At 40.3% G+C, this 12,443-nt stretch overlaps 1 protein-coding gene across 2 annotated transcripts in view; it reads right to left on the reverse strand.

Annotated features, from left to right (window-relative positions):
* Positions 1-252: 252 nt before the first annotated feature.
* Positions 253-12,443, reverse strand: part of LOC128689497 (immunoglobulin domain-containing protein oig-4) — a 51,321-nt gene continuing 39,130 nt past the window's right edge. Inside the window, exon 4 of one of the 2 annotated variants that reach the window (XM_053777859.2) lies at positions 253-557. In XM_053777859.2, the coding sequence (XP_053633834.1) occupies positions 399-557 (159 nt within the window). In that variant the 3' untranslated portion in view covers positions 253-398. The remainder of the gene's footprint in view (positions 558-12,443) is intronic. The other variant, XM_053777858.2, reaches the window with a different exon arrangement.

Raw genomic sequence — 12,443 nt, forward strand, 5'->3', positions numbered from 1 at the left:
CTTGGACTTCCAGCAGGCATGCGTGAGCGTGTTTGATAGGAGTGAATGGAGACAAATGGTTTTTAATACTTGACGTGCTGTTGGAGTGTGAGCAAAGTAACATTTATGAAGGGATTCAGGGAAACCGGCAGGCCGGACTTGAGTCCTGGAGATGGGAAGTACAGTGCCTGCACTCTGAAGGAGGGGTGTTAATGTTGCAGTTTAAAAACTGTAGTGTAAAGCACCCTTCTGGCAAGACAGTGATGGAGTGAATGATGGTGAAAGTTTTTCTTTTTCGGGCCACCCTGCCTTGGTGGGAATCGGCCAGTGTGATAATAAAAAAAAAAAAAAAAAAAAAATAAAAAATATGTTTAACTGTTTGACAATTTTATAAATTATCATGAATTAGTCAGTTTTAACTATTTGTTGAACTGTGCGATGTAGGTGGTACGGAAGGCTTTGGTGTCCACTGCATACTTGTTGTTCGCATGGCATTCGTAGATACCAGCATCTGCTTGGGTTGCCGGGTCAATTTCCATTTTGCTCTTCAGGTGGTCACCCTTCTTCCACTCGTGCAGCTGCAAGAAATGCTGAACGTTAGTTCTTCATATTTCAAGAAATGTTCCTGCATATATATAGAGTTTTGACTTACCTTTTTATTCAGAATTTCTGTTCATGGGAAAGGGATGCTGTGAAACTGGTGAGAGGCTCTTGATATAAGGAATTTTAGCTGTGCTCTCCATTTTTTAGAATCGAGCCTGATTACCACCTACAACTCCCCCCCTCCCCCTCCCCTTGTACTATATGACTTATGGGTTTAGCACTTGTTATATTTATAACAAAAATTTGTAAGGAAGGAAATGAGTTTTCGGAGAATTGGTAGGCATATGACCTCATTAACGTCTATTAACTTGAGCATACTTGATAATTTTTGTTTATTGCTACGAAAATTACCCTATGAAGATTTCAATTACAGTAGGGCCCTGCTTATATGGTGGGTGAGGTTTCAGGCTACCACTGTAAAGCAAATCACTTTTTTTTTCTATTTTAAATGCATGTAAATTCCTGATAACATGTAAGTTTATTTAGGTATAGGTACACATAAGTACAATTATCAGGTAGTATCTCAGTACCATCTCAGCCATATACATACCTGGCTCACTGAGTTTAATCATTTCTAACTTTGCACTTAAAGTAAGAGCATTACGACTCCTCTTTTTATCACAACTACCATTAGATGTCATTGTAACACAAAACAAATAATGTATATATATACACAACTTTAAAACACTTGAAACTTTGGAAAGTTTCCATATATAATTGAGAGAGATGGGGAACTCACAGATTATGTAAACAGAGTGGTGTATGGACGTTGGCACCATAATAGCGAATCGAGCCGTATAAAGAAATTTTTGGGTATAATTTGAAATGTCTGTATTAGTGAAGCACCATAAAGCAGGGCCTGCCTGTATTACAATACACTTTTAACTATTACAAAAAGCATAAGAGGGCATTGGATTGAATTAGGAATGAAACTGAATATAGTAGAGCACTATAATCACTACAGCACTGGTGAGGAACTTGTTAAGGAACTTGTTAGGATGGAGTTATAGGAAGGATATTTGATGTGCAACACTTCATTATGAAATACTGTTTGGAACATTTGTTTATAATTTTATATTGTATTAACACATCAGCCATCTCCCACCAAGGCAGGGTGGCCCAAAAAAGAAAAACTTTCATCGTTCACTCCATCACTGTCTTGCCAAAGGCACGCTTATACTGGAGTTATAAAATTGCAACATTACCACCCCTCCTTTAGAATGCAGACACTGTACTTCCCATCTCCAGGACTCAAGTCCGGCCTGCTGGTTTCCCTGAATCCCTTCATAAATGTTACCTTGCTCACACCCCCAACAGCACATCAAGTCCTAAAAACCATTTGTCTCTATTCATTCCTGTCTAACACATTCACGCAGGCTTGCTGGAAGTCCAAGCCCCTTGCTTACAAGACCTCCTATACCCCCTCCCTCCAGCCTTTCCTAGGCTGACCCCTACCCTGCCTTCCCTCCACTACAGATTTATACGCTCTCAGTCATTGTATTTTGTTCCATCCTCTCTACATGTCTGAACCACCTCAACAATCCCTCCTCAGTCCTCTGGATAATAGTTTTGGTAATCCAGCACCTCCTAATTTCCAAACTACGAATTCTGTTCATTATATTCACATTGCTCTCAAACATGACATCTCCACTGCCTCCAGCCTTCTTGTTGCAACATTCACCACCCATGTTTCTCACCCATATAAGAGCACTGATATAACTATACTCTCTTACATTCCCCTCTTTACTTCCATGGACAGAGTTCTTTGTTTCCACAGACTTAAGTGCACCATTCACCTTTTTCCCCTCATCAGTTCAATAATTCACCTTATCCTTCATAGACCCATTCGCTTGCTTTACAGTTCAGGATTTCTCTTGTTATGGATCCCATAAATCCATGAATACAAAGGATTGGATACTGAACTGAATTTGCCACTATTAACTGGTTTATTGTGGTGCTTTTGACACTTGCTTCAGGAAGATCCTTCAAGGAGAAAATGCCACGGTATAAAAATGCAGTTGTCTGCCCGTTTCAGAAATGTTTGATTAAAAATTTTGAATGACCTCTAGCTTAGGTCTTACCTCTGGCTATTATTGAATCATTCTTACATTGTATGTTGTGTCTGACTTGCAGATTTGTCTTGAACTTACAAGGTAGACTTTGAAACAGTATTTCAATTAATAAAACATCATCATTTTGTGTTTTGCTTCTTTTAAAGCCAATAACAAATTATTCTAATTCTTTCAACAAACCAGCCATGTACCACCAAGGCAGGGTGGCCCAACAAGGGAAACAAAACTCACTCTTTTTAACTTTAGTAATGTATACAGGAGAAGGGGTTACTAGCCCCTTGCTCCTGGCATGTTAGTGGCCTCTTACAACATGCATGGCTTATGGAGGAAGAATTCTGTTCCACTTCTCCATGGAGATAAGAGGAAACAAACAAGAACAAGAACTAGTAAGAAAATAAAGAAAACCAAGAGGGGTGTGTATATATATGCTTGTACATGCATGTGTAGTGTGATCTAAGTGTAAGTAGAAGTCACAAGATGTACCTGAAACCTTGCATGTTTATGAGAGAAAAAAAAAGACACCAGCGATCTTAACATAATGCAAAACAATTACATACAGGCTTCCATTTTACATTCACTTGGCAGGACGGTAGTACCTCCCTGGGTGGTTGCTACCTACTACCTAAATAACGTAAATTGTTTACCTTAATCTTTGAGTTAGCATATGCAAGAGGTCCATTATTCATGCTAAAGAACATCAGTAATGAACTAAATTCACTCGCATTTTTGTTCTTTAAATTTTGGTTACTTTATGCTTAGGCTTTTTTTCTCTCTGGATTCTGCAATAGAGAAGCATCCCCATCCTTGTCACTTATAGACTTGTGTCATTAGGGGAAAATCCAGTAGTGAAAACACATTTCTTAGCTGATTGTTCACAAAGCCCAGGAACAGTATTAGTCTTAACAATCTTAAGCAAGCCATTCATGTTGGGAGGCAGTTGAACAGTCTTGGGCCCTGGACACTTAATGTGTTGTCTCAATGTATTCGTGGTGTCCCTGCTTTTCATTGGGGAATGTTGCATCTTCTGCCGAGTCTTTTGCTTTCATAGGGAGTGATTTTCGTGTGCAAGTTTGGTACCAATCCCTCCAGGACCTTCCAAGTGTATATTGAAAAATTTAGACACGTGCAACATCTTCGTATCTTTATTGTAGGCGTTTTGCCAACCAGTGGCTTTATCAATACAAATTCTAGGACCACGGTGCTCTTAACACCGCCTTCAAGGCTGAGGGACTGATTACCTCATCTTTTGTATATAGTTCTACAGTCTTCTAATCATGTCCTACAATTTGTATTGATAAAGCCACTAGTTGGCAAAATGTCTACAATATAGATACCCCAGATGTTGCACATGTGTCTTAAATTTTTCAACTTGTCAGTATTGTATACCATTCATGTACATGTATACCATTCATGTATCTCTCTCGCCTGCATTCAGTGGAATACAGATCAAGGACCTTCAACCATTCCCAGTAGTTTAGGTGCCTTATCGTACTTGCGTGTGCCACGAAAGTTCTTTGTACACTCTTCAGGTCTGCAATGTCGCCAGCCTTGATGGGGGCCATTAGTGCACAGGAGTATTGCAGCCTAGAGAGCACAAGCGATTTGAAGAGAATCATCATTGGCTTGGCATGGCATCCCTAGTTTTGAAGGTTCTCATTGTCCATCCTATCATTTTCCTAGCAGATGAGGTAGATACATTGTTGTGGTCTTTGAAGGTTAGATCCTCTTACATTATCACTCCCAGGTCCTTCACATTACTTTTTCACTCTTTTGTATGGTTAGAATTTGTCGTATACCCTGATAGTTTTAATTTCCTCAAGTTTTCCATATCTGAGTAGTTGAAATTTCTCTTCACTGAACTTCATATTGATGATTGGAAAGGAATCTTATGCGACCAGATTTTTATCTCATTCATAAGTAGTGGAATAGGATTTCCTTACTTGAAACATGTGTTAGAGATATTTTTTTGTCATTCATAAGTCATCATTGCCTTGTATAACACATTTGATCACTTGACATAACTAATGTGGAATTACCTGAACATTAATCTCCATATTCTGTTTTTCATTCCTCTTGTTGAGCAGTGATAAATTTTGTCTTCCAAGCCATGGGTATACAGTGGAACCTCTACTTGCGAGTTTAATCCATTCCATGACCTTGCTCACAACTGGATTTGCTCGTTTGCAGAGTCAATTTTCCTCATTTAAATTAATTGAAATGCAATTAATCTGTTTCAGTGGAATTCTGTACTTCAATAATTTTGCTAGTATCAACTCTATGGCTTATTTATCCATCTCACGTCATCTAATATGACAAACAATATAAATAACATAGAAACATGATATATACTCTAGAATGAATAAAATGTAACAGGTGGAGGCAGCCACAACCGCTCCCTTTTTGTTGTGGTAAATAATGCCATCTAGTGATGGACTTTTGAAGCTGTCTATTATAATTATTATATGTAGTACATTATTATTATATATGTATTATTATTATACAGTACATCTTATTATTATACATAATTTTTTTTTTTTTCAATAAGTCTGCCGTCTCCCACCGAGGCAGGGTGACCCAAAAAAAAGAAAATACTTTCATCATCATTCAACACTTTCACCACACTCGCACATTATCACTGTTTTTGCAGAGGTGCTCAGAATACAACAGTTTAGAAGCATACACATATAAAGATACACAACATATCCCTCCAAACTGCCAATATCCCAAACCCCTCCTTTAAAGTGCAGGCATTGTACTTCCCATTTCCAGGACTCGAGTCCGACTATATGAAAATAACCGGTTTCCCTGAATCCCTTCACCAAATATTACCCTGCTCACACTCCAACAGATCGTCAGGTCCCAAGTACCATTCGTCTCCATTCACTCCTATCTAACACGCTCGTGCACGCTTGCTGGAAGTCCAAGCCCCTTGCCCACAAAACCTCCTTTACCCCCTCTCTCCAACCCTTTCGAGGACGACCCTTACCCCGCCTTCCTTTCCCTATAGATTTATATGCTTTCCATGTCATTCTACTTTGATCCATTCTCTCTAAATGACCAAACCACCTCAACAACCCCTCTTCTTATTATTACAGTGGACCCCCGGTTAACGATTTTAATCCGTGCAAGAGGGGTAATTGTTATGCGAAATAATCGTTATGTGAATGAATTTTCCCCATAAGAAATAATGGAAATAAAATTAATCCGTGCAAGACACCCAAAAGTATGAAAAAAAAATTTTTTTACCACATGAAATGTTAATTTTAATACACACAAACTGAAAAAGGCATGCACACTTACATGACACTTACTTTTATTGAAGATCTGGTGATGATTGATGGGATGGGAGGAGGGGAGAGCATTATCTTCTTACTGTTTAGAAGGGGAATCCCCTTCCATTAGGACTTGAGGTAGCAAGTCCTTTTCCGGGGTTACTTCCCTTCTTCTTTTAATGCCACTAGGACCAGCTTGAGAGTCACTGGACCTCTGTCGCACAACAAATCTGTCCATAGAGCTCTGTACCTCCCGTTCCTTTACGATTTGTCTAAAATGGGCCACAACATTGTCATTGAAATAGTCACCAGCACGGCTTGCAACAGCTGTGTCAGGGTGATTTTCATCCATAAAGGTTTGCAGTTCAACCCACTGTGCACACATTTCCTTAATTTTTGAAGTAGGCACAATGGATTCCACAACTGGCATAGGCTTCTCAGGGTTAGCCCCAAACCCTTCAAAATCTTTCTTAATTTCCATACTAATTCTCACCCTTTTTACCACAGGGTTGGCACTAGAAGCTTTCTTGGGGCCCATGGTCACTTATTTTCCAGAAACAGCACCGAAAACACTGTAATAATACGAAATATTCCGATTGTATGCTTGGATGTTACCGCGGAGGCTGGCTGGTAAACAATGCCACCGGCGGAACATGTGAGCGCGTCTCGGAAGAAAATCGGTAAGCGGGTTTTTAAGCGGTATGTGAGGCAAAATTTTTGCAATTAAAGTAAGCGGTATGCGAAATAATCGCTATGTGATGCCATCGTTATGCGGGGGTCCACTGTATTATTATATAAATTTGTAATTTTTATTCACTCAAAAAATATAAGATTTACTGTTATTCTTTATTGCAATAGTTGTAGAAATAATGTCAACCCATTCACGACAGCCAAGCAATGGACCATTTCTCCCAGGTTGAACTCTATTTCAAGGTACTTTTCATTGTGAAAGCAATCAAAATCATATCTATTTCTGTAATATATCTTCCATTCTATCAAATGAGATAAAAAAAAACGAGAATACAACCATAAAAACCATTTGAAATTACCACTAAATGGTGGCCAATTGCTGAGAAGTGAACTCCATTATTTATGCTTAGATTTCTTTTAGTTTTGGTGTAGGTTAAGAAGCATCTTTCCATCATACATTGCCCAAGTTTCAATAAGATAGCCCAACGAACAAATGAGATACAATTCCCGAGATCAAGAGCAAGAGCCCCTCACCAGTGTCAAGGAACCTGCCTTGAGGTCTGCTCGCACGTGGAAATTTTGCTCGTGTATGGAAGCAAAAAATCGACCCATCGACTGCTCGTATTTGGAAAAACTCGCACGTGGACATGCTCACAAGTAGAGGTTCCACTGTAGTATTATGCATTCACCCCAACTTTCTTAAAATATGACCCTCTTGTGACTGGTTCCAAGAACTCTGCTCTTGAAGCCCAGCTCAAGACCAAACTTCATTGTTGACTGGTCAACCATAAATACTATACGAAAATAGACCACGAAGTCGGCATTTTAATTAAAAAAAAAAAAACGGTCCACGTTTTTTTTTCTCATGCACTGCATGCTGCAGGATTTTTTTTTTTTATGGTGCACACTGACCACACAGACCCATTCTCTCACATGTGGGCCTACCAGCTTTCTCCTGCTTGATTTGAAGCCTATAGAATTTATGAGTATACATGTACGTACAGTGGACCCCCTCATAACGATCACCTCCGAATGCGACCAATTATGTAAGTGTACAGTGGACCCCCGCATAACGATTACCTCTGAATGCAACCAATTATGTAAGTGTATTTATGTAAGTGCGTTTGTACGTGTATGTTTGGGGGTCTGAAATGGACTAATCTACTTCACAATATTTCTTATGGGAACAAATTCGGTCAGTACTGGCACCTGAACATACTTCTGGAGTGAAAAAATATCGTTAACCGGGGGTCCACCGTATTTATGTAAGTGCGTTTGTACGTGTATGTTTGGGGGTCTGAAATGGACTAATCTATTTCACAATATTCCTTATGGGAACAAATTCGGTCAGTACTGGCACCTGAACATACTTCTCGAGTGAAAAAATATCGTTAACCGGGGGTCCACTGTACATACATCAAACATGGTACCTCGTAAGACGTATACGTATATACGACCGAAACAGTCAAAGGGTTAACTAGTGACACCAAATCCTCTGAAAGTGTAGGATATGCAGTGGTTTTGCTGGATAGTGTGATGCAGAGACGTAATGGATTTGACTAGAATTTTTATGGCAGCGAGATTAATAAGTTGAGAAAGCCTAGGGAAAAAATGGATTTGATAGTTAAAAATAGGAGAGGAGAGTTAAAGGTATCGGGAAGAGGGAGGGAATATTTTGAAGAATTGTTAAATGTTGATGAAGATAGGGAAGCTGTGATTTTGTGTGTAGGGCAAGAAGGAATAACATAGGAGTGAGGAAGAAGTTGTGGGTGTAGGGGAGGTGCATGATGCAGTGGGTAGAATGAAAGCGGGTAAAGCAGCTGGGATTGATGGGATAAAGATAGAAATGTTAAAAGCAGGTGGGGATACAGTTTTGGAGTGGTTAGTGCTTTTATTTAATGAGTGTATGGAAGAGGGTAAGGTACCTAGGGACTGGCAGAAAGCATGCATAGTTCCTTTGTATAAAGGCAAAGGGGACAAAAAGAGTAAAAATTATAGGGGAATAAATCTGTTGAGTATACCTGCCAAAGTGTATGGTAGTTATTACTGAAAGAATTAAAGAGTAAGACGAAGAGCAGGATAGCAGGTTAGGGGGTGTGTAGACCAAGTGTTTACTGTGAAACATATAGGTGAACAGTATTTAGATAAGGGTAAGGAGGTTTTTGTGGCATTTATGGATTTGGAAAAGGCATATGATAGGATGGATAGGGGGGCAATGTGGCAGATGTTGCAAATGGATGGAATAGGAGGTAGGCTTTTGAAAACAGTGAAGAGTTTTTAAGAGGATAGTGAGGCTCAGGTTAGTGTGTAGGAATGAGGGAGATTATTTCCCAGTAAAAGTAAGCCTAGACAGGGATGTGTGATGTCACAATGGTTGTTCAATATATTTATTGATGGAATTTTAAGAGAAGTGAATTCTCGGGTGTTGGCAAGAGGTGTGGGATTACAAGATAAATAATCTAACACAAAGTGGGAGTTGTCACAACTGCTCTCTGCTGATGACACTGTGCTTTTGGGAGATTCTGAAGAGGAGTTTGGTAGGGTATGTAAAAGGAGAAAATTAAAAGTGAATACACGTACAGTAGGGCCCCACTTATTCGGCAGGTTAGGTTCCAGGCTACTGCCGGAAAGCAGAACTCCATTTTTTCCATTTATAAATGCATATAAATGCCAGATAACAAGTTTGCACTAACATATATTAAGTTAGCAATAGAACTAGGCATTAAAAAGTAAAATACACACACAGTGCACACATTATTTACCTCAAAATATTTGTAGTTTTAATGTAGGGCAAAAGGTGAGTAGTATTTACTCTAAAGAAGTCAGGTGTGGTAGCCCTCCTGGCCACCCCACACATACTATACTACGATGCTTAAAGCTCCCTTGAGCGATAAAATGCATATACAGTACACACATTACTTATCTTAAAATATTTGTAATGTTAATGGTCTTAGCCCTTTCAGGGTCCGTGCCATAGATCTACGGCTTCACGTTCAGGGTCCAAACCGTAGACCTACGCCAAAATTTTAGCAGCGTCAAATTTAGCGAGAAAAGGCTGGTAGGCCTACATGTGAGAGAACGGGTCTGTGTGGTGTGTGTGCGCCATAAACAAAAATTCTAGGGGCCCGCATAGCATTGTGGGAACGCCGGCTCGGTTACCTTTGTTCACCATGCCTCGTCGCAAGGCAGCTTTCACTCCAAGAAAAATTGGGACTCTCCTCTTCCTATCTGATAGTTCTGACTCTGATGGAAGTCGAAATGAAGACGAATTCTTTGGCTTTGATCAGTTAGTGACCGAAAGGAATGACCAGGATATCAATAATAGTGTAGAAAACCCTGATGATCCTCAACCTTCTACCTCTGGTGTGGGCACTCCTCAGTCACGGTCAGTTGTACCTCATCGCAAGAGAAAACTTATTTTCGCGTGGCCAGGTCTCTGACTTCAGTAATGATGATAGTGACGTGGATTGTGATTTTATTGCTCTTGACGATCATTCAAGTAATAATAGTGAGGAAACATATTCACCAGTGAAGCGTTGGTATATACACCGCCGCATGCGCTCGGGTAGTGTTCCCTATGCAGTGCCCAGGGGACAGTACATCCCGTGGCCCTACACCAGGAATAGACAGTGAAAGTGAGGATGATGTGGCTACACTTGGCATGGATAGACCACAGGCATCAGTAGGTGGTGGTAGTGGCGATGGTAGTGCCACGGCCATGCATGACTCACCAGCCAGGCTGGGACCCATGCTGCTGACTCCTCAGTTCAACGACAAAGTGGAGCGTCAGCCAGCAGCCCACCACAACTACCAGCACAACCAGCCTATGATGTCCAGTATCCACCAGCAAACCGTATCTGGGATTAGCAGCAAAATCCCAATTTTGTTCCCAAGCTCCACCAGTTTGATGACTCTCAAAGTGGAATTCTACCAACTTGTCCCCTTGGAACTACTGCCAATGAACTGGAATTTTTTGAACTATTCTTTGACCAGTCCTTGATGGAAACTATTCTCAGGGAAAGTAACAAGTATTTTGAGTACACCATGGCAAATACGATGATATCACCACAGTCAAGACTACACCGGTGGAAAGAGAACTGTTGCAGAAATGTATTTTCTTTTTGCAACAATAATGTTTATGCCTCATGTCTATATATAAAATCATACTGGTCCACAGATCGGCGAATTTGTACCCGGGTCTTCAGTGAAATCATCCCAGTGAACAGGTTTATCTTACTGTTATGTATGTTGCACTTCTCTGACAAAACCAGGCCTGACAGAAGTGACAAGTTATACAAGATTAGAAATGTTTTTATGTATCTCAAACAAAAGTTCAACATGTACTTTTATCCATTCAAGAATCTCGTACTTGACGAATCTGATTTTGTTCAAAGGTAGACTGTCATTAAAACAGTATATACCGAGCAAGAGGAAACGCTTTGGTATAAAACTGTTTGTACTGTGACTGACAGTGGCCTGGTATTGGATATTGTTGTATACACGGGAAGTAAAACATTGAAAGATACCAGGATGTTATTGAGTATCTCAGGTGACGTGAGAAGCATGGCACCTTATCTTGGTAAGGGGCATACATTATATACCGATAACTGGTACACAAGCCCTTTACTCAGTGATTTCTTGCGAGTGAACAAGACAGATGTGTGTGGCACAATGCGTTCTAATCGTAAACATATGCCCAGGTTGAACGCAGGCATTCGTGGTGATGAGGTGCAGGTGTTTACTGCCAATGACATCATGGCATTACAGTGGCATGACAAACGAGATGTCAGTGTTGATAACCATTCACCGTAATGAAATGCAAGACAGTGGCAAAGTTGACAGAATAACTAATGAACATATTCGAAAACCAGTGACAGTGATTGATTATACACAAAACATGCGCTTGTTTGACAAATGTGATATGCAAATTGGCTTTGTTGATTGTGTTCGTAAGAGTTACAAGTGGTATATGAAACTTTTCTTCCATCTCATGGACATTTCAGTGCTCAATGCATATAAGAACATAAGAAAGAAAGAACACTGCAACAGGCCTACTGACCCATGCGGAGCAGGTCCATGTCCCCCCCTGGATTAGACCAATGACTCGCCCCCTTTATTATCCCAATGACCCACCCAGTCTGGTCATCCCCACTCAAGGATGGAGCACTGTACCAGACCCAGCAGCACAAGCTAGTCAGGTCCAACTCACACCCACCCACACCTACTCATGTATTTATCTAACCTATTTTTAAAACTACACAACGTTTTAGCCTCAATAACTGTACTCGGGAGCTTGTTCCACTCATCCACAACTATTACCAAACCAGTACTTTCCTATATCCTTCCTGAATGAAGACTGGCAACAGACCACCGTATGGTGAATTTTGTTTGTCTGTTGTCAGACAACTCATAATGAAATACCAGGTAACAACACCTGCTATACAAAACCGTCCTCGAACTCCTCAGGATATACCCAAGCGTTTGAGAAGGGAAGGTATTCACTTCATAATACAGCTTCCTGCAACTAAGAAGAAATTTGTTCAGAAGAGATGTGTTGTCTGTGCACAAACAAAACGACGGCAACAAAGACGCAAAGACACGCGGTTTATATGCGAGGAATTTAAGGTACCTCTGTGCATGGTGCCTTGTTCCACAAGCTGCAGCAGTTCTAAAAATATGTCCAGTGATTGTAGATATGTAAATACAGTGGTCCCCCGCTTTTCGTAGTTCCCGGCATTCGTAAATTTCGCCAATCATAGGGGTATTTTCGTATAAACATGGACTTGCTTTTCGTAGGTTGACTTGCGAGTTGTAGTTCGTCCGGGAC

The sequence above is a fragment of the Cherax quadricarinatus genome, chromosome 18, assembly GCF_038502225.1.
Source record: "Cherax quadricarinatus isolate ZL_2023a chromosome 18, ASM3850222v1, whole genome shotgun sequence".
Lineage (NCBI taxonomy): Eukaryota > Metazoa > Arthropoda > Malacostraca > Decapoda > Parastacidae > Cherax > Cherax quadricarinatus.